The following is a 21,491-nucleotide window of genomic DNA, read 5'->3' as shown; positions in this document are numbered from 1 at the left end:
TTTAACCACTTCAAGTCCGGACACTTTTACCCCCTTCCTGTCCAGGCCAATGTTCAGCTTTCAGCGCTATCACACTTTGAATGACAATTGCGTGGCCATGCAACACTGTACCCATATGAATTTTTTAGCATTTTTTTTTAGACAGATACAACTTTATTTTGGTGGTATTTATTCACCACTGGGATTTTTATTTTTGCTATATAAATGAAAAAGTCCAAAAATTTTGAAAAAAATGTTTTTCTTATAAAATTTTGCAAATAAATAATCTGTCTTAATAAATCTTGGCCAAAATTTATTCAGTTATCTTTTTAGTAAAAAAAAATAACCCAAATTAGTTTATAACCAAAATGTATAATTTTTTTTTTTTTTAAATTATATTTGTATTTTATTTTTTTTATATATATATTTTTTTTTTTTTAAACATACTGTCACCCTAGCAGTACAGTGTCACCATAGATGAAGATTTATTTATTTTTTTTACACTGATTGCTTTTACACCCATAAAGGCCGTAAAAGCAATCATTTCTCCTCTCTGGCTGCATTCTTGCAGCCATTGAGAAATACTGTGTGAACTGTGATTGGTCACAGCTTGTCACATGGTACAAGGCTGTTGTGAATAGCCTTGTACCATGTGACCTCTGTGATCATTCACAGATTTCACTAGTAGTAAGCAATGATGTCAGAAGTGACATCTTGCTTACACCTATTCATGTGATCACTGATTGGCCAATCAGTGATCACATGATCGGGACCTCACATAGAGGTCCCGTACAGCGATTGGTGTTGCACTGTGTCCGGAGGACACAGCGGGCTCCGGATTGTGGTGTTGCGCGCTCCCAGGGAACGCGCACAGTCCAAAATGGCGAGCGCCGTTTATGATCGGCAACCCACTCCTGCACTCCCACGGTACGACTGTTTATATACAACGCCTGGACAGGAAGTGGTTAAGAACAGACGGAAATCTGATGACGGGTGCAAAGTTATCTGCAGGCAGCCTGTAGTGGGTGAGGCCTTATTGGTCCCTCCTATTGCTCTGCTTTCTGAAGAGGTTATGTGGAGCCCAGTGATGATGTCACTACTATTTTTACAAGGTAATATCTGGGATTTTAAAGGCATATGGTTCAGACACACAAAAAAAAAATAGATTTATATCCTATTTAAATGTTTTTGTGCCCGGAGTTCAGCTTTAAGATCGGTTGCAGACTAATGCCATTGTCTCCATACCAAATCCCTTACTGCATCCACATCATGCAGTCTGTGTGCAAAGGACAGAGATGGATCTGTAAGTGCGGTGCCAGCCCGCTGCCCCAGAAAAAATGATGATGATGTAAGCTGCCGCCACACATTTGTCTGTGGAGTTTTCTGCTGCATGCAATGCGGGAAATTAAGCAGCTGAACTCTGAAAATATTCCGAATAGATTAAAGTGACATCTGCCTGCCTCTGAGCAGATTTCACTTAGCTAAATCGTCTGCCTAATTTCCTTCCTACGTAAAGCTTGCATTAGTCGGCTGATGGGAAGGCATTCACATTCAGTGATTCCATGAAACAAAAATTGTTCCCGGCCTCCATGGAATGGAAGTGGAGGGAAGAAGATGGTTACTTGTTTACGAATTCAAGTCTCACTAACTTTTTTTTTTTTTTTCTCCTAACTGCTAAAAAACAATCCGTCATAGGAAAATGGTTTAACTGACTCATAGATTTGGGCTTTTTAACCTCTTAAAGGGAGCCTGTCATGAAAGAAACATGGACTGCCATTTCTGATCCCATTATGAAGACTGCGAAATCTGGTGTTGCTGTGCATGGTAGCCAATCGGCTTCTAACTTCAGCTTTTTCAATTAAAGAATTTGTTGTGCGTGACGTTAATTGCTCGTTTTTGCCTAGGGGTGAGGAGAGCGGAGATATACCTAACTAATTCACTGATCCTCCGAGCACAAGACGGTCCCTGCCGCTCCTGCCCCCCACACGCTAGTGGTCTTGTGAATGGACTGTTCCTGATGTTATCACCTCCATAGACCGCTGTGGACTTGAGAACGGAAGGAACAGTCCACCACTGGACGTGGAGGAGAGCTGTTTTCCGGAGGTTTGCAGGATTGGGTAAATATAGCCGTTTGGTGCACCCCTGGATAAAGCGAGCAGTTAAAGTGTTACTAAACCCACAACCGGAAAATCAGTCTGTATATGCAGTAAAGCATGCTTGTTATACTCACTGTGGAACCTAAGGGGTTAATCATCTGCATTGTGTAAAAAAAAAAAGCTGTTTGATCCTGACTTCTCTGCTCCTCCTCTTGTTCAAATGTCCACAGCTTATCTCCTGATAAGACAGACCTAACTGTAGCCATTATGCACATACAGTTTAGTGTGTATTGCTACAGAGGTTTATTTTTCTTGGGAGAGTGCATGTGATCAGCACAGGGCCAATCGGCACTCTCCAGACAGAGGTCAGGGGTTTTGCATCCTACTAAAGCAGAAAGAAAACTCCTCCTACAAGCTTTAACCAGTCTTCTGCTGAATACTGATAGAAGTCACAAGACTGCTCTAACTGCTGATGAGAAAAGGTATTTAGCAGTTTATATTTACTAAAATAATTGCATTTCCATGTTCTGTGTACTGTGGGAGATCAGATATAGTGAATGCAGGGTCCGGGGTTTAGTAACACTTTAACCCATGCACTGGGCACGTCTCTGTATGGTTGTTCCAGATCAGGGATTCAGAGAGACAGGCAAATGGCATCCTCAGAAAGAGATGAGCAGTAGCAGATTATACATTTATCTCATGACCAGCGTCCTTAAAAGAACTCTGGTGTAAAGGGCTGATCTGTATATAGGCTGCAGTGAAGGAGGGGTTAAATTATATAAACCTAATGGTGTATACATTTTTAATTTTGGTTTTGTATAGTGTGCAAGATAGGATCTCTCTGATGCCTGACATGTTTAGGTGTCTGTACTGCCTTGTCCATTTATCAAGATGGCCAACCGCAGCTTATGTGCTTTAACAGGTTTCAGAGGTCTGCTTTAAGAATGGCCATGCACCTTTATGATTGAAAATACTAGGTTGAAAATCCACACTGAAGTTAGGATTGGGAGCCACAGAAGATAACCAGACTTGCTTGTCTAATGCAGCCTTTTTCAAACAGGGTGCCCAGTAGGGGTGCATGGAAATTACAATTCTGGTGCTGAAACCCAAAATGAAAATTCAGGATGCACTTGGCCAAAAACTGAAATGGACATGGACACTGGCAGCGGGCCGGTGTAGTGATCAGTCATCGGCCGTGTCCCGTGGACACAGCCAGTGATAGATCGCACTGGAGAGTTTCCGCTCTGCCATCATTGTACAATAGGCCGATTGGGAAGAAGTTAAAGGGTGTCAGGTGCGCAGCCTGTGCATGGGATGGGTGTCAGTTGTGCAGTCTGTGCATGGGATGGGTGTCAGTTGTGCAGTCTGTGCATGGGATGACTGTCAGGTGCGCAGGTCACGCCCATCCCATGCACAGCCTGCGCCCCCAGACGCCCATCCCATGCACAGCCTGCGCCCCCAGACGCCCATCCCATGCACAGCCTGCGCCCCCAGACGCCCATCCCATGCACAGCCTGCGCCCCCAGGCGCCCATCCCATGCACAGCCTGCGCCCCCAGGCGCCCATCCCATGCACAGCCTGCGCCCCCAGGCGCCCATCCCATGCACAGCCTGCGCCCCCAGGCGCCCATCCCATGCACAGCCTGCGCCCCCAGGCGCCCATCCCATGCACAGCCTGCGCCCCCAGGCGCCCATCCCATGCACAGCCTGCGCCCCCAGGCGCCCATCCCATGCACAGCCTGCGCCCCCAGGCGCCCATCCCATGCACAGCCTGCGCCCCCAGGCGCCCATCCCATGCACAGCCTGCGCCCCCAGGCGCCCATCCCATGCACAGCCTGCGCCCCCTGACGCCCATCCCATGCACAGCCTGCGCCCCCTGACGCCCATCCCATGCACAGCCTGCGCCCCCTGACGCCCATCCCATGCACAGCCTGCGCCCCCTGACGCCCATCCCATGCACAGCCTGCGCCCCCTGACGCCCATCCCATGCACAGCCTGCGCCCCCGACACTGTAATGGTGTCAGTTGCACAGGCTGTGCATGGGATGAGTGTCACGACCCCCCTGACACCCATTTTACGCATAGCCTGTGGCCCCTGACTCCCATTTTACGCATAGCCTGCGGCCCCTGACTCCCATTTTACGCATAGCCTGCGGCCCCTGACTCCCATTTTACGCATAGCCTGCGGCCCCTGACACCCATTTTACGCATAGCCTGCGGCCCCTGACTCCCATTTTACGCATAGCCTGCGGCCCCTGACACCCATTTTACGCATAGCCTGCGGCCCCTGACACCCATTTTACGCATAGCCTGCGGCCCCTGACACCCATTTTACGCATAGCCTGCGGCCCCTGACACCCATTTTACGCATAGCCTGCGGCCCCTGACTCCCATTTTACGCATAGCCTGCGGCCCCTGACACCCATTTTACGCATAGCCTGCGGCCCCTGACACCCATTTTACGCATAGCCTGCGGCCCCTGACACCCATTTTACGCATAGCCTGCGGCCCCTGACACCCATTTTACGCATAGCCTGCGGCCCCTGACACCCATTTTACGCATAGCCTGCGGCCCCTGACACCCATTTTACGCATAGCCTGCGGCCCCTGACACCCATTTTATGTATAGCCTGCGGCCCCTGAAACCAGTTGCATGCTCCCCTCACCTTGTAGTAAACTTAGAAGCAGCCCAGCTCGGTCCATCAAGAGGCGAGACCACTAACACTGGGCATGTGCCAAAGCATCACTGCACAGCCGCACCTTCCTCCTGTAGGAGGGAGGGGTCCGCACAACTCGCATCTCTCCCCGGTCAGTACAGAGCAGGGCGGATCCAAGATGCAGCAGCACCTACTCTCTCAATCTCCGCTCCTCTACTGCACTGGCCAAAGGACATTTTTGGCCCCTGTATCTGTTCATTTGTTTTATATCGGTAAAATGCCAATAGGGCTTATTTCAGCCGAAACAATTCGGCAACTGAAATTTCGGTGCATCCTTGGTGTCCAGGCACCCTGGGGTGCCGTCAAGTTTCTTTTAGGGGTGCCTTGGCAAAATGCCTAAACATTTCCCAAAAATTGTATACAAGCCAGCAGCTGGACTAAGCCTACCTTTTAGATAGATATAGCCACAGGCTTCCGTTGTGCGCCATTACAACCTTCTAGCCGCCGGCGTCCTAACAACCAACAACATCATCAGTTGATAAGGCGAATGTCAGGCTCCAGCACAGCATCCTTGCTTGCTCCTCTCTGTCCGCACTGGGGTCACATTAGCTAAGCGAGGGAGAAGAAAAACAATGGCATACTAGTCCGTACCAGTGTGCAAAGGAGTGCTTTTGCTTTATAAGAATAAATCACCTCTAATATTGGGTGTCTTAAGCTTGTAGATGTTGCTGCATTATGATAAACTATTTGTTTAGTTTTTTACATTTTAGAATGGGGTGCCTCAGGATTGCGCAGAATTTTAAAGGGTGCCTTGACTCAGACAAGGGTGAGAAATGCGGGTCTAATGTATAGATTGACACTATAAATGGGCCTGCTGATTTGGGTTTTGCGAGTTTACATTCAGGTGTCCTGGCGCCACCTGCTGGTGATAAAAGGTGTTTTTCCTGTAAGATAATTAGTATTAGAATATTTTTACATTTCATTTCTTGTTTGTGGCCATTACTTTTTCCATGAAAAGGAGCTTTCTTTGTTAAGATTGTTTACTTTATTCAAAGTTTTTGTATATGTCATATACTTATGAGGCATTCAAATTTCAATAAAATAAAGTGCGTTTATTCATTGCATGCGAACTGGTGTTTATGTGAATCTTTCTGGGGAGGAGGTCCATAACTTTCATCAGATTCCTTAACCTCCTTATCTGTATTCCTGAGTGTAGCTCGGGGTAAAATTTCAGTACCAAAAGCGGTAACCCCGAGCTACACTTGGGCTTACCATGCGGCGTTGCTCAGGGAGTCCCTGCAGCACTTACCTTGTCCTTCGCTCCCGCGATGCATCCCCTGCAGTGTCCCCGGCCATCTTCTCCGGCCGATGCCGGCATCCGGCTTCCGTGTTCTGGTCCCTGTGACGTTGGGACGTACGGGTGCCGGAACCGGCAGCGAATTTTTATTTTTATTAAAAATGTCTTTTTTTTTTTTTTTTTTTAAATGATTATTACATAGTAAAACATTGCTGTTTCAACCCATTTCACATACATTTTGTCCCTACTGCTTTGTCCTGTGCCCTGCCTGCATTTTGACTGTTCTTTCTGCCTGGAAACTTAGAAAAGTCCATGGTGTCCAAAAAGCGTCCCTTTACGTCAAAATCGGTTTTAGATCAGCTAGAGAACAGCGATAGTAAATCAGAACCACTTGCAGAATTGAGTGATAATGATTCGTGGGGGAAATTCGTCATCGGACACTGAAAACGATTTTGCGACTTTGCTCAGCGATGTGCGAATTTGCCTCTGTATTTCAAATTTCAGTGTTTTTGGTTTGATTATATTATTGAATTAAATTTATTATTATTATATTAATATTTTTTATGATTATTTATTAAATTATAATTTATGATTTCGTGGTTCAAATTTTATCCCACCCGGGATGTTTACTAGACTCTTGTTCGGACAGATTTCAGTGACTTATTCCTAAAAATGACAGCCTACAATAAAAAACTACATATTTCCATGCAAAAAAATGGTACCGCTTTCAGCACAAAAAATCGGAAAGAATCATACCGCTGAGGTTAAGGAATCTCTGACCCAAAACGGGTTAAAGTGGTATTTAAACACAAAACCAAAAATGTAGCATTATTGCAACTTACTAATTCTTAGATGTGAGTCTGCATCAGTTTTCTTTTTGTAGGCTTTTTCCCCTAGTGATCTGGCCAGTAACACTCCTCCTCCTGTATTTGGAGTACCTCCATTCTGGATGAAGGAGCACAGGGGGTATCTTTGGACAGCAGCAATGTCAGTATGGGCTGTGAGATGTGTTAGATGTTCTAGCATATTTAGATACACTAACAAACTGAAGCCAAACTCCAGCTAATACTTTATAGGCAGTTACAGAAACCATTTTTTTCTCCTTTTTGGGATAAATGTTTTACATAAATAAAAGCTGATCATTGTAAACACCCCTGTCGGTGTTTCATCTCTGTAATGATATATCTGGAAGAAAGCTTGTTCTTTTGAAAAACAGATTTACTGGTCAGATCACCAGGTGAAAATAGGGGAAAGAAAGCCTAAAAAAGAAAACTAATACAGCCATCACATCATAGAATTGGTAAGCTGTAATATAATAAATGTTTGCTTTTGGGGTTCATACTGCTTTAAGACCCATTGCCCCACGGAGAAGGGAAGGACTTTTACAGGTAGAATGGGCAGAGGTCTGGGGAGACTGGGTTGGTGTGAGTGCTGCCTGCATGTGTTCTGGGGTTGTCCCAGAGGACAGCGGAAGATTTAGGGAAATCATAGATGGATTGAGATTTGGGCGGTTCAGCGGGGACAAGCCAAATTCCGAACCCACGTATGGCTGTTCCCACTCGGCAGAAGCTGAATGTTGGAAAGCTTTTGTCGATCAGCAGCTGCTGCCAATCAGCTGTACCTCTGATCAATGTGGATATGGATGTATTATGTCTGTGGAGAGGTCCCCTGTGTCAGACTAAAATAATACAGTAGGAAGGATTCCTCCATCCACCTCACTTGTGTGGATGGGGGAACATGTTCATGTTTGGGCTTTTTTTTTTTGTTTTTGTTTGGGGGGGGGGGGGGTTTCAACCAGTAATGCTGAATTATCTATAGCCAGGCCGAACGTCCGACACATAACAAGGTTCTGGATGATCGGCTCCAACTCTCCCAGGCTCAATCACACACCTCCTTTCCCCTGTTTATGTACTTCATCTGTTCCCATGACTCTCACATTTGTATTCTCTGTTCCTTGCTTATCGAAGATAATCCATTATCAATGCCAGCAGGCTATTTAAAAAATAATCAGCCATGAATAAATGATGGTGACACAAGTATGCTTGACGTGTAGTTAAAGAAAATGTTTTCAGCAGCCCAGTAAGATACAATATCTAGGAACTGTGAAGAGTAAAGAATATCTAAGCTCAAGAACAATAATGTAATATACTGAAGCGTACCAGCCCTCAGATGTGGTGGCTGCATTCCTTTTCTTTTTTTCAGGCATTTTTCCTTTTTTACCTGGTGATCTTGCCAGTAATACACTTCTTGTCCTAGGATGACAACCCCCTTTCTATAATGTATCTATGGAGCAGCAGTGTTGTCACCCAAGGCTGTTTTCAATTTAGTGGAACAAAAGGACATTGGATGTCTAACAAGTATTTTTCTGTGCTTTGCCTGTCAACAAAAAAGGAAACCTAATGCAGCATCCACATCCAAGGACTGGTGAGCTGCAATATAGTATATTTTTGTTCTTGGGTTTATGTACACTTTATGGGGTTGATTGTATAAAGAAGCCATTTGCCTACTGAAAGTGCATGTACATTTGTTCTGTGCAACATCAGTGTCCACAGTCCTCTTCACATCAAAGCCCACCCTCCCTTCACATCTACGTCTTCAACCCCACCTTCAGCCCCTCTCATCCCACCCCTTTCCCTTCTTCATGTCACCCCCTCCCCCTTCACAGCAGTGTCCTCAACCACTATTTCTCATCCCACCCTTCCCCCTCTTTCATGTCCTCCCTCCCCCTTCACAGCAGTGTCCTCAACCCCTACTTCTCATCCCACCCTTCCCCCTCCTTCATGTCCTCCCTCCCCCTTCACAGCAGTGTCCTCAACCCCTGCTTCTCATCCCACCCCTCCCCCTTCTTCATGTCACCCCTTCCCCTTCACAGCAGTGTCCTCAACCCCTACTTCTCATCCCACTCCTCTCCCTCCTTCATGTCACCCCCTCCCCCTTCACAACAGTGTCCTCAACCCCTACTTCTCATCCCACCCCTCCCCCTTCTTCATGTAACCCCCTCCCCCTTCACAGCAGTGTTTAAAAGTAGCAACATTTCAGGTCCTGTAGGAATCCTGCGTGGAGATTTACAGGGCAGCCAAGCGGGAGAGACACCAGTGGCACCACCATGGTGGTCTGGATGGGACTGTCACCTCATCCAGGTCTAGATCCTCCATTTAAAATAAAAATAAAATTAAATTTAAGTAATCTTTTTTGTTCATCCCATTGTGCCTAGATGATATCTGATGCCCATTATATCCTCTACAACTGTTTTGGACTTGTAGGCCAATTAAGATTTTTTAGGTCTTTTTCTTCTAGCTCTGAGCTTTCACATCCAGGGTGAGCCATTGAATCCCATATATATGTATATATATTTGATTAAATACCCTGTATTGGATATATTAAAGTTGTTTAGTAATTGAACAGTTTTTTTTTTTTTTTATATATATATATACTTTTAGACTGCCTTGGCGGTAGAAATTTACTCAAATTTCCCCTGAAGAAGCCCGTGAGGGCGAAACATGTAGGGAGTATACTACATTTACTTAACCAAGTCTGAATCTCAGTTGGTATTCTTAGGATTGAATTGTTTTTTTGTTTTTGTATCTTTTCCTTTCTTGTTTTACCAAAATACGAAATAAAAATTATATAACTTTTTTAATGTGTGGTATTCATGTCTATGCACCCTGAAAGCCCCATCTTCTCTATTGATTATTTGCAATTTTAAGGGATGTGGTGCAATAATCATATCTGGTCACTCGCTCGCCACTTCACTGTTTCACTAGAGCCTCCATTTAGTTACGCAGTGCAGCGCTGATTGCCTGAGTAGCTGTCACATGGGGATGGGAAGAGATTCTTTTAGCGTTTTGTAAGCTCAGGCTAGATTGTATTGTTTTTATAGAACTTTTCCTTTTTATTTATTTAATATAAAGTTTAAAGATGACATTTATTTACTTTTTGTCTTTATTGTTGCAGCTTGTGCAGGGATTCCCGAACAGATCAGACAACCAAGCGGAGTCATCACTAGTCCTGGCTGGCCTCTAGAATATCCTTCAAGAGTCAATTGTAGTTGGTGCATTCATGCCAACCCTGGAGAAATAATCACCATTAGGTATGTATTGCCTTTACTGACCCTACAGAGAGACTAAGGCTGGCCATTGATAATTTGTTTCTTTCAATCAGTTGGAGGAGCAAGTAAAAAAAAAATAAAAAATCCCCCATCCACACAAGCTAGTGAGGTGGATAAAGGAATCCTCCCCGCTGTGCTATTGTAGTCTGACAGAGGGGATCACTTGTCAGCGCTCCTGCTGAGATTGGCTGCAGCCTCTGCTTCAAGGAAAGTTTCCCAATAGTCCTGTTGGACAGAAGTTAACCATTCTATCGACCTCTGTCAAGTGGAAACAGCCATAAATGGATTTAAATTTAGCCGGTTCCTGCAGAATAGGCTGAATTTTGATCCAACTAATGGCCAGCTTTGGTCTGTTAACACATGGGAGGCATACGTTACATTCTACAAATCCCTGTTCCCTTTTTACTTTCTAGATTGTAGGAGTGAACACCATTCCACTATTTTTTCAGGTTGAAATTGGCCTAGTATCAAATGTGTGATGTGGTTGGATGAATATTCTGCTAGCAAAATAGATAGGGATTAAATAACTATTAAAGATGGAGAAATTCAGAGTGTATGCCTGAATTGTGCACAAGGATAAAATAATACAATTTTCGGTTTGCCCACTGAACACCCAAACCTACAGAAAACATTTTATTTAAGGAAATTGTAAGGTTATATTGCCTTTTAACCACTTGCCCTCCTGAGCATTTCCCCCCCTTCCTGACCAGGTCATTTTTTGCATTATGGCCCTGCTTTACTTTAACTGACAATTGCACGGTCATGCAACGCCGCTCCCAAATTAAATTTACGCCCTTTTTTCCCAGGAATAGAGCTTTCTTTTGGTGGTATTTGATCACCTGTGCGGTTCTTTTATTTTTTGTGCTATAAGCAAAAAAAAGACCGACAACTTTGAGAAAAAAATATTTTGGACTTCTTGCTATTAAACATGTCCAGTAAAAAAAACATCTTTTGCTGAAAAAAAAAATCCCAATACGTGTAAATTAATTGGTTTACATGAAAGTTATAGCGTTTATAAATGACGGTATAGATAATGGGATTTTTTTTTTTTTCCTACTAGTAATGGCGGCAATCAGCAACTTTTAGCGGGACTGCGACAGACATTCTGACACTGGGGGGCACTAACTTGATGTCAGTGACACCAATACAGTGATCAGTGCTAAAAAAAAAAAAAAAGCACTGACACTGTACTAATGGCACTGGGCAGGAAGGGGTTAATGTGAGGGCCGATCAAAGGGTTAACTGTGTGATGGGAGTGTTTGATTGGGGAGGAGGGGGTGGTACTTCATTGTAAGCACACTGATCAGGATGGCTGTACTGTGCACAGCCAACCCGAGCAGTTTGCTAGAGCTGACCGGGAGGAAGATTGTAAACAAAACAATCTTCCTCCCCGTCGGAGATGCTCTGTAATCATTGGCGCCGGCAGGTAATTACCGGACGGGACCCAGTGATTGGCATCCGCGGCCACGAATGGCGGCGCGGGTAGGGCGGAAAATGCAAAATGACGTGTATATATACGCGATTCTGCGCACAGGTGCCGCCCTGTAGCAGTATATCTGCTATAGGGTTGTCCTTAAGCGGTTAACTAGTGGTCAGCATTTATGTTCAAGGTCTTGGTAGTCTTGGAGTGTGAAAAGGGCGCACAGGGACCAGATACCAGAGATCTCACAAGTGACTGAGACGTGTCCCTCCAAAACTGGCTGCAGACACTCGTGGTCATTGATCCTGTTATTATATAGACTTTGAATTTAGCTTCCAGGACACAAATTCCTTCAAAAGGGCTGTGAAGATGACGACCCTGTGAGTATCAGGGCACATTGAACCAGCAAACACAAATGCTCCTGCGCTTGGGGATGGACTCGATGCAGGCTACAACCACAGTAAGAATGTCCTGGAACATGCACACCTTGCTGCCCTCAATAGACCGGGGAAATCCAAATATACTGAATGAAGAAAAAACAAACAGAGGGCGCACAGGCCTAGTGCATTACCATAAAAAATGTTTAATAAGGAATAAAGTAGGTGTTGTTCTCACAAACGACAATAAAGTCAAGGCACATCATAAAGAACAACTGGGTCAACACCGCGTTGTGTAACAGCCCGCAATAGGGAGTGTAGACATCCAATAGGCTGACGCATTTCAAGGACTTTCCTCTTCCTCAGAGCCTCAGTCATTCTCCATCTGTTTGTGCTTAACTTAAAATCTGTTCTGATATCGCTGGTTTACTAACCTGACCGCTTATTCATTTGGTTTGCAATTATTAAAGATTGTAACTGCCAGCAAGAATGAGCCGGATTCCTTACATTTAAAGAGCACCTGTCATTTTAGATCCATCATGGAAGCTCCTGTTAGCGGGCATCCACTCACCTGCTTCCGCCACGTACCTCACTTTGTTGTGTCACTGCCGCATCACCAGCCATCCCATTAAAGTGAATGGGATTGTCAGTGAGCCAACAGCAGGTCAGAGGAGCCGCTGCAGGACATAGATGACCGTTACTCTTTCAAAATTATAATTTACGTGGAGCCTTTTCACTAGTGATCTAAATCGTGATTTAAATCCACTTGATTTGAATCAAATTCACCCTGTTATCTACAGTACACAGTATTAAATATTCACAGAATCTGGTGTAATCTCTGTGCGTAAGGGACAAGGCTGAAATGCAATGTTTGATGCCTGTGATCTTTGGGCCCTCAGACAGACAGACACAGTTTGCTGTGCCATGAAAAATGCAAGCTAAAGCTGTATCATGCAAGGAAGAAGCCATATCTGAACATTATCCAGAAACATTGCCATCTTCTCTGGGACAAAGCTCATTTAAAATGGTCTGTTGCAAAGTAGAAAATTGATCTCTGGTCAGACGAATTGAAATTTGACATTCTTTTTGGCAACCACGGGCTCCGTATCCTCCGGACTAAAGAGGAAAGGGACCTTCCGGCTTGTTATCAGTGCTCAGTTCAAAAGCCTGCATCTCTGATGGTATAGGGTGCATTGGTGTATATGAAATGGGCAGCTTGCATATCTACAAAGGCACCATCAATGCTGAAAGATATATTCAGATTTTAGAGCAGCATATACTCTGATCCAGGCAATGTTTTTCAGGGAAGACCTTGTATATTTCAGCAAGACAACACTAAACCACATACTGCAATTTTCCCAACAACATGGCTTCATATTATATTAGCCTTGGTGCTTAACTGGCCTACCTGCAGTCCAGATCTTTCACTAATTGAAAATATTTTGCGTATCTCGAAAGGTAAAAATACGACAAAGAAGCAATTTAGAATCCAATATCAGGCAAGAGTGGGACAACATTCCTCTCTCAAAACTTAGTTGGTCTCAGTTCCCAGACATATACAGAATGTTATTAAAAGAAGAGGAGATGCTACACCGTGGTAAACCTGGCCTTGTCCCAACTTTTTTGAAACGTGTTACTGCCATCAATTTCAAAATTACCCTTTTTGTCCCTAAAATGGTACATTTTTATAGTTTAAACTGATATGTTATGTTTTTTTTATTCTCTATTGTAAATATAATATGGGTTTATGAGATTTGCAAATTATTGCATTCATGTAGATTTTACAGTGTCCAGGCCTTTTTTGGAATTGGGGTTGTAAAGCAGGGAAAGTGAATTGGTTTTAGAAAAATATATTTGTTTCCTGCCGAGCTCGTTCCCACCAACACATTGCCCTGTGTTACACAGTGAAAAGTGCTGCATTTTGGATGTGTAGTCCTGTGTTTTACCATTCAGGTCTTTCCCAGTGGCAGAGAAGCATCTGTGCACATATAAAGTAATTAAACAGAAGTGGCAGTTGGAACAGAGAAGGAGCTGTTTGTAATATGTGCGGTAGAGGAAGTGTCACTGCTGGCAATATTCACTGCTCTGCAGTATATGAGCTCCTGCTATTCGTCTCTCTGCTCTGTCATCGGATAAATGAGAAGCTGCTCAGTGAGCCTCAGATAAAAGCAAAAAGCAGGCTAATTTGAGACCGTTCTGTCTGGGACTGCTGACATCAAAAACAAAGATGGCGACTCCCAGCAACGGCATGTTTTACCAGCCCCTGTTTGACCTATAGACAAATGACAGCCATGCATTACATTCACTGTTCTGGGTGGACATCATCCTATGACATTCTTCTGGAATGTACCTTGTACATGCCCCCATGTTTTACCAAACACCATAGCTGACCAATCAGTGTACTGACTGCTGCCAATCACAGCAGATCACATGACAATTGTACACAATAAATTACTTGATGGCTATGATGATGCAGTACTGCACTGGTGACAGTATGTAAAAAAAAAATATATATATTTTTTTATTCCATTTTCCAAAAAATTGTGACGAAAATATTACAACTTAAAAAAACTCGCCATGCTTTTTACTAAATACCTAGGTCTGTCTACTTTCCAAAAAGGGGTCATTTGGGGGATATTTGTCCTGGAATTTTCAGTCCTCAAAATTAGATGGGCCATTCAAAATTCAAATATGTATACCGTAGTTTGTGGACTCTATAACTTTTCGACAGAATAAATAATACACTGATTTGGGTTGCTTTCACCAAAGAAATGTAGCAGACTACAGTTTGGCCTAAATTTGCGAAGAAAGATTATTTATTTGCAAAAATAGACACAAAGAAGAAATTTTTTGGCAAAATTTGTGGTTCCTTTTTTAAAATTTATTTAGCAAAAAATAAAAAACCCCAGTGGTAATTACTCCCCACCAAAAGAAAGCTCTATTTGTTTGATAAAAATGATGAACGTCTTGCATGAGCGCGCAATTGTCATTCAAAGTGCGACAGCACTGAAAGCTGAAAACTGGCCTGTGCAGGAAGGGGGTGAAAGTGCCCGGTATTGAAGTGGTCAAAGGGAAGCTAAACAAATGAACCATCTTCAGAATGTTGGCTCTGAATAAATGACTTTTTGCAGCATTTGGAGCAATATACAGATTTGATGGCTTCAGTCGCCTTCTATGTTATCCAATGTAGCTGCACACAAGTGACTTGTTACAGGGCTTGACAAATTTTGCTTTGAATCTAAAAAAAAGTTAGGAGCCACTGGAGTCAGTGTTCAGGGCAAGGCAAGTAATTTGCTCTTCCTAATTTACAGCAGAGCTGCCAGCCAATAATCCCAACGTTATGTCAGTGTTGTAGGCTGGTCGTAAAGGATGACAATAAAAACCTGTTATGGGAGAAACTCCTTATTATGCCGATTTCATTGTGACTGTGGCATGTAAATCGCCCTCATCTGCTGCCTATTGCAGATAAAGGGTGACCATTGGTGGGTGGCAAAAACATGGCTCTACTGCACATTTTCACCACTCACAAATTCACATCTAAATAAAGCCTCAGTGACACTTTAAATAAAATACAAAAAAGGATGAAAGAAGTATCTCAGTGCTGCTGATCTTCTGCTTCTTTGCAGCCACTTCCTGCATTCATGTGTATCCTCCATGGTGACTCCACTCATTCCTCTGGTGGGTTTCCGGTCACCATGAAATACTAGAGCCCAGCTGTAAATAAATAGCAGTAATTGGATACAGGGCTTTATCAAAGGACTTTTCTAAAATGTATCCATCTGCCTTATCCCATAATGACTTCTCCATTATGGGTGTCCTCCTAGGCCAGACTGGCTCACAGTGCGAATTCTGCTGTTCCAACAGACATAACACACATGGAGCTAGAAGAGCTCAGACCTGGCCGGGAGGACTTGTTTCCCCTCATCCACCTCACAGCACACTGTAAACTTTTTTAAAGGAGTGCTGGCTCAGCATGTCACAGCGCGGACACAGGGAGCACCATGGAGTTAATCTGCCTGCCTCCGGGACACGGCTTCTCGCTGTCCTGAATAACGTGTGCGGGCTGGAAGCCATCCTCGGGCAGGTGCACTCAATAGGGGAACATCATCGACAGGGAACATCATCCATATGGGAGTATCAAGACTGTGTCAAGGATCTTTTTCTACACCCAGGAAGGAACAGTGAATGGGTTGACAAAAACCCAGGCACCAAGATGCCATTTCTGGCCGCCATTATGACCTGGCGCCTGGGATTTGTCAAGCCCTGGCTTAGTAGACTTGTACTGCAGGAGGCCACATGACAATCAGGGAGAGAGATTTGTAGCTGCCTCAGAACTCTTGCTTATGTAGGTGGATCTGATTTACAGCACAATGAGAACCATGTCCCTGCTGCCCCGTAGAGACCACTGCCTGGCACAGGAACATATTATGTAATTTGTTTAAAAGAACTGTAAGTTTGCCAGCCAAAAATTTTGGGGGGTAATTTATGCTTTTTTTTTTTTTTTTATAGTGTAACCTTTTCAAAGACATGTACAAGTAGCCTGGGGAACTTGGCACAAGGGGTCTACAGTTACCTTTAATGTGTACATTGAGAATTGGCCCCTTTACCGACTTTACGTTTTTTGTTCTTCATATTCCAGTTTTCAGGAATTTGATCTTCAGGGATCAGGCACTTGCAACTTTGACTGGTTGTCCATAGGGCCGTCTGCAAACTCTGATGGACCAAGGGCATGTGGCTCTACAATTCCAGCGCCATACACATCTGTACAAGACCACGTTTGGATCAAATTCCACGCTGATGAACGCATTTCCAGAAAAGGATTCCGGCTATCCTATATTGCAGGTGGAGGTAACATTGTGACAGTTGAGAGTTGTGGCTATGACTATAGAAAGTCTTTATGATCAGTAGTCTGTAGTTGGATAAAACCTGTAAAGTACACATACTTACATTTTTCAGTTGGGCTTCTTGCATTTCTTAGGCAAGCCATAGATTAATCGATATTCTTTCCTTCCACCTGTTGCTCGATTCCCCCATCAACACAGTCATTGTGGATGGGGGGAATGCCTCCCACAGCGCTGTTGTATTCTGCAGGCACATGGAGCTCTCCCAGCCGGCAGAATACAATTACAGCTAGCGGCTATAGCCACGGGCAGTAATCGAATGCTAAAAATCTGACCATCCAAAGTCAGTTGATGAAACGATTTGGGTACAATCAGGCTGCCCATAGATAAATCAGATAGATCCATCTAAGACCAGCTTTAAAGTATAATGAAGGTCACTAACACAGGCATGCTAAAGCATACACCCATGTGAAGGGCAGTCATTGCCTGCATAGGATGCACAGATGTGCCTTGCATCCACATATTGGCAGTCCTATTCATGTCAGTTGGGATGCAGCTGTTGCACAGACACAGATGGTGATCCCAGTTTGATACCTGTGAGTTCATACCCCGAACTCACTGTCTGCTTTTGGAGACCCGCATGGGTGCCGGATTATTACAGCAGATGTGTCCATGCAACCACTCTGTCTCAATTGACCTGAATGGGCTATGTTTGCCTGCATGGAACGCCTGTGCAGGAGAACACAGCCCTTTGCACGGGTGTACAATTTAGTATAATTGTGTTATTGAAGACAAGACACAGCATGCAGTTTTTAGGCCTCATTCAAACAACTTTAACTGCATGTCAACAATCCACTCAAAAATGTACACTGAACTGTGCATGCACAACTGGGTGCTGGAATGAACAAACTCCCATGTGCGTGCACATGGATGTTGCATCATTTTCCTGCCAGCCAAAGACCCTGCACCTATAAGAAGACAGGGAGAGCTCACGGACATCCTATCGCTGGAGTGGAGATAAGTATTTGCAGACTTAATGTTACTAAACCCCAGACCCTGCATTCACTATATCTGGTCTCCCACAGTACACAGAACATGGAAGTGCAATTATTTTAATAAATAAAAAATGCTAAATAACTTTTCTCATCAGTAGTTAGAGCATTCTTGTGACTTCTATCAGTGTCCAGCAGAGCACATGTTAAAGCTTGTAGGAGGAGTTTTCTTTCTGCTCTAGGAGGATGCAGGACTCCTGGCCTCTGTCTGTGACCTTGCTGATTGGTCCTGTGCTGATCACATGCACTTTCCTAAGAAAATAAAACCTCTCTAGCAACCAAACTGAGGTATGTGCAGATTGACTCCACATAAAAAGTCTTATCAGGAGATGAGAGAGACACTGGAAGAAGGGGGGGATCAGAGAAGTCAGGATCACACAGTCTTTTTACACAATGCAAAGGATTAACCCCTTAGATTCCACAGTATAACAAGCATGCTTTACTACATATACAGACTGATTTTACTGTTGTGAGTTTAATATCACTTTACGTTCGACTTTAACATGTATGTCCCATTATCACTGTACAGTGTTGGAATAGTGTTTTTTTTCTGTTTTAAAGGGAAGAAAAAATGTGAACGGAATCGGTTCCGCTGCGACAGTGGAAAGTGCATTTCGGAATCATTGAAATGCAACCACCTGGACGATTGTGGTGACAATTCTGATGAAAAGCTGTGCCCCAAGTTCAGTCACCCCACTGAAGTATCCTTTCAGCCTTGTGCTGCCAGCCAGTTCCAGTGCATGTCTCGTGTCACCAAAGCCTACACCTGCCTGCCAAACTCTTTGAAATGTGACGGGAACATCGACTGCTTGGATCTGGGGGATGAGATTGACTGCGATGTTCCCACCTGTGGACAGTCACTGAAATACTTCTATGGGGCATTTAGCTCCCCCAACTATCCTGACTTTTATCCTCCCGGCAGCAACTGCACGTGGCTCATTGATACCGGAGACCGGCGCAAGGTTATATTGCGATTTACAGACTTTAAACTGGATGGCACTGGTTATGGGGACTATGTAAAAATCTACGATGGACTGGAGGAAAATTCTCGTAAACTTTTGCGAGTTTTGACTGCTTTCGATTCCCACGCTCCTCTTACGGTGGTTTCTTCCTCTGGACAGATACGGGTGCATTTTTGTGCTGATAAGGTCAGTGCAGCTAGAGGATTTAATGCAACCTACCAAGTTGATGGCTTCTGCTTGCCCTGGGAAATTCCCTGCGGCGGGAACTGGGGCTGTTATACTGAACAGCAGCGCTGTGATGGCTACTGGCACTGCCCAAACGGAAGAGATGAACTGAACTGCACCATGTGCCAAAAGGATGAATTCCCATGCTCCAGAAATGGTGTCTGCTACCCTCGCTCTGACCGGTGCAATTACCAGAACCACTGCCCCAATGGGTCTGATGAGAAGAACTGCTTCTTTTGCCAGCCAGGGAATTTTCACTGCAAAAATAACCGCTGCGTATTTGAGAGCTGGGTGTGCGATTCGCAGGACGACTGTGGGGATGGCAGCGATGAGGAGAATTGTCCAGTGATTGTGCCCACGCGGGTGATAACTGCAGCAGTCATTGGGAGTCTTATATGTGGGCTACTGCTAGTCATTGCACTGGGATGTACTTGTAAGCTGTACTCTCTGCGAATGTTTGAGCGCAGGTATGTGAAAATAGTTTGCATCTCCTCTGATTGCTGATTGACTAAAGAGCGCTTCCACTTAAATACAGTTGTTTCATTTTTGTATGGTGATGCTGATAGCCACCAGAGAATTAGAACATCATGCAAAAATTGGCTAATGAGCATGAATAGAAGTGGGGTGATATCTGCCTTTTAGACCGATAAAGTGAAAAATAATGTATTCTATTTCTAATTTTATGTGCTTAATACCTGTATTGATGGTGTTCAGTAAATGAGCATTTACATGAAGACCAAGCTGTCCAGCAAAAGTGACAGTTAGGGCTCATGTGCACTGCAGCTGATAAAATCACATTTAGGAGCTGTTCTGCATTTTCTTTTTTTTCAGCAGCCTCTGAACTCACCCTAATGTTTTCCTATGTGTCCATGTATACATCGTCGTTTACAGGCAGTTGAGTTTACAGTCATTTTTTTGAACACAGAAAACTTGCATTCAGCAGTAGATTTTATCAGCATTTTAAATGCAAAAACGCTTGTAAACGCGACTAACCACATTTATAGGTTTTTGCGTTTGAAAAAATGTTTTAAACTCTTCCATTTGCAGATACTGTCCAGAGCCTTTTTTCATCCTGAAAAATGCATGCAAAGCGTACTCAAATGGACCTAGCACACCATACTTTGAGGTTTTGCATGAAAAAAAGTATGTTAGACACTGCTGCAATAATTTCTGCACAGAAATGAGCTGGAACACATCCAAACACCACAAGAAAAAAAAAAAAAGACCGCTAATCTCAACAAATACCGCTCTCTGCTTCTGCTCTCTTTCTCTCAAAATGTCTGAAATAGTTAACTTTTTTACTGTTTTTCAGTGCATTTTGCAAGGTTCTCTGAGGTTATCTTTAAAAAAATGCTTCGAAATGCAAACGCTCATAAACGCGGTATGCAAAGATGGCTAAACAGATGTTTTTTAACCTACGTTTTCCATCGTTCAGTGTACATGGCGCCTTAGAGCTCATTCATACATATTTGGGGGGGTTAAAAAAGGGCAGTTGAACTGTGTGTTTAATGCCCCCTTAAGTTAACATAGCGGCTGTAGAGGGTAATAAGCATTCCATTGGAAACAATGCATTGCTTCAGTCTCTGCAAAAATCATACACTCTCTTTTGTGTTCTCCAGCCAATTGCAACGCGTTCAAATGAATGGGACTGCAGCAACTGCCTTTGCGTTTTAGCTTGGTAGTGTGGGCTATTCAGGGTAAACTGGTAGCAAGTAGGTGACATATTGCCACCCAGCTGCCTCCCTCTTAAAGGCGATCCACCACAAATCAGTTTTCAGAGGGGTTGTAAGGGCTATCACCATTGTAAACAAACCCTTAAAGGGGTTGCAACAAACCCTATAACACCTACGTACAGGTGAAACTCGAAAAATTAGAATATCGTGCAAAAGTTCATTTATTTCAGTAATGCAACTTAAAAGGTTTAAAAGGTGAAACCTTGGAGAGACCATTTAAAGGCTCAGGAACCCTTTGCAGGTGTTATGGCTTAATTAGCTGATTAGAGTGGGACACTTTGAGCCGAGAATATTGCACCTTTTCACAATATTCTAATTTTCTGAGATTGTGGATTTGGGGTTTTCATGAGCTGTAAGCCATAATCATCACAATTATGACAAATCACGGCTTGAACTATCTTGCTTTGCATGTAATGAGTCTATCTCATGTATTAGTTTCACCTTTTAAGTTGCATTATTGAAATAAATGAACTTTTGCACGATATTCAAATTTTTCGAGTTTCACCTGTATATACAGTGGGGAAAATAAGTATTTGATCCCCTGCAGATTTTGTAAGTTTGCCAACTTTGAAAGAAATGAAGGGTCTATCATTTTCATCATAGGTGTATTTTGAATGATAGAGACAGAATATCAACCAAAAATCCAGAAAAAACACGATACAAATGTTCTAAATTGAGTTGCAGTTCAGTTAGCAAAATAGTGGGCAAACTTACAAAATCTGTAGGGGACCAAATAATTATTTTCC

The 21,491-nt window shown here is 43.6% G+C and overlaps 1 protein-coding gene across 1 annotated transcript in view; it reads left to right on the top strand.

Moving 5' to 3' along the window:
• LRP12 (LDL receptor related protein 12) overlaps positions 1-21,491 on the top strand; it is a 47,194-nt gene that overhangs the window by 11,351 nt on the left and 14,352 nt on the right. Inside the window, exons 2-4 of the mRNA XM_089658349.1 lie at positions 9,982-10,117; positions 16,572-16,774; positions 18,387-19,479. Coding sequence (XP_089514475.1) covers positions 9,982-10,117; positions 16,572-16,774; positions 18,387-19,479 — 1,432 coding nt within the window. The remainder of the gene's footprint in view (positions 1-9,981; positions 10,118-16,571; positions 16,775-18,386; positions 19,480-21,491) is intronic.

The sequence above is a fragment of the Staurois parvus genome, unplaced genomic scaffold, assembly GCF_062004578.1.
Source record: "Staurois parvus isolate SC_StPar_1 unplaced genomic scaffold, SC_StPar_1.0 ptg001062l, whole genome shotgun sequence".
In the NCBI taxonomy this organism is placed as follows: domain Eukaryota; kingdom Metazoa; phylum Chordata; class Amphibia; order Anura; family Ranidae; genus Staurois; species Staurois parvus.
The sequence above is the reverse complement of the archived record's forward strand: the minus strand, read 5'-3'. Positions and strand labels throughout refer to the sequence as shown.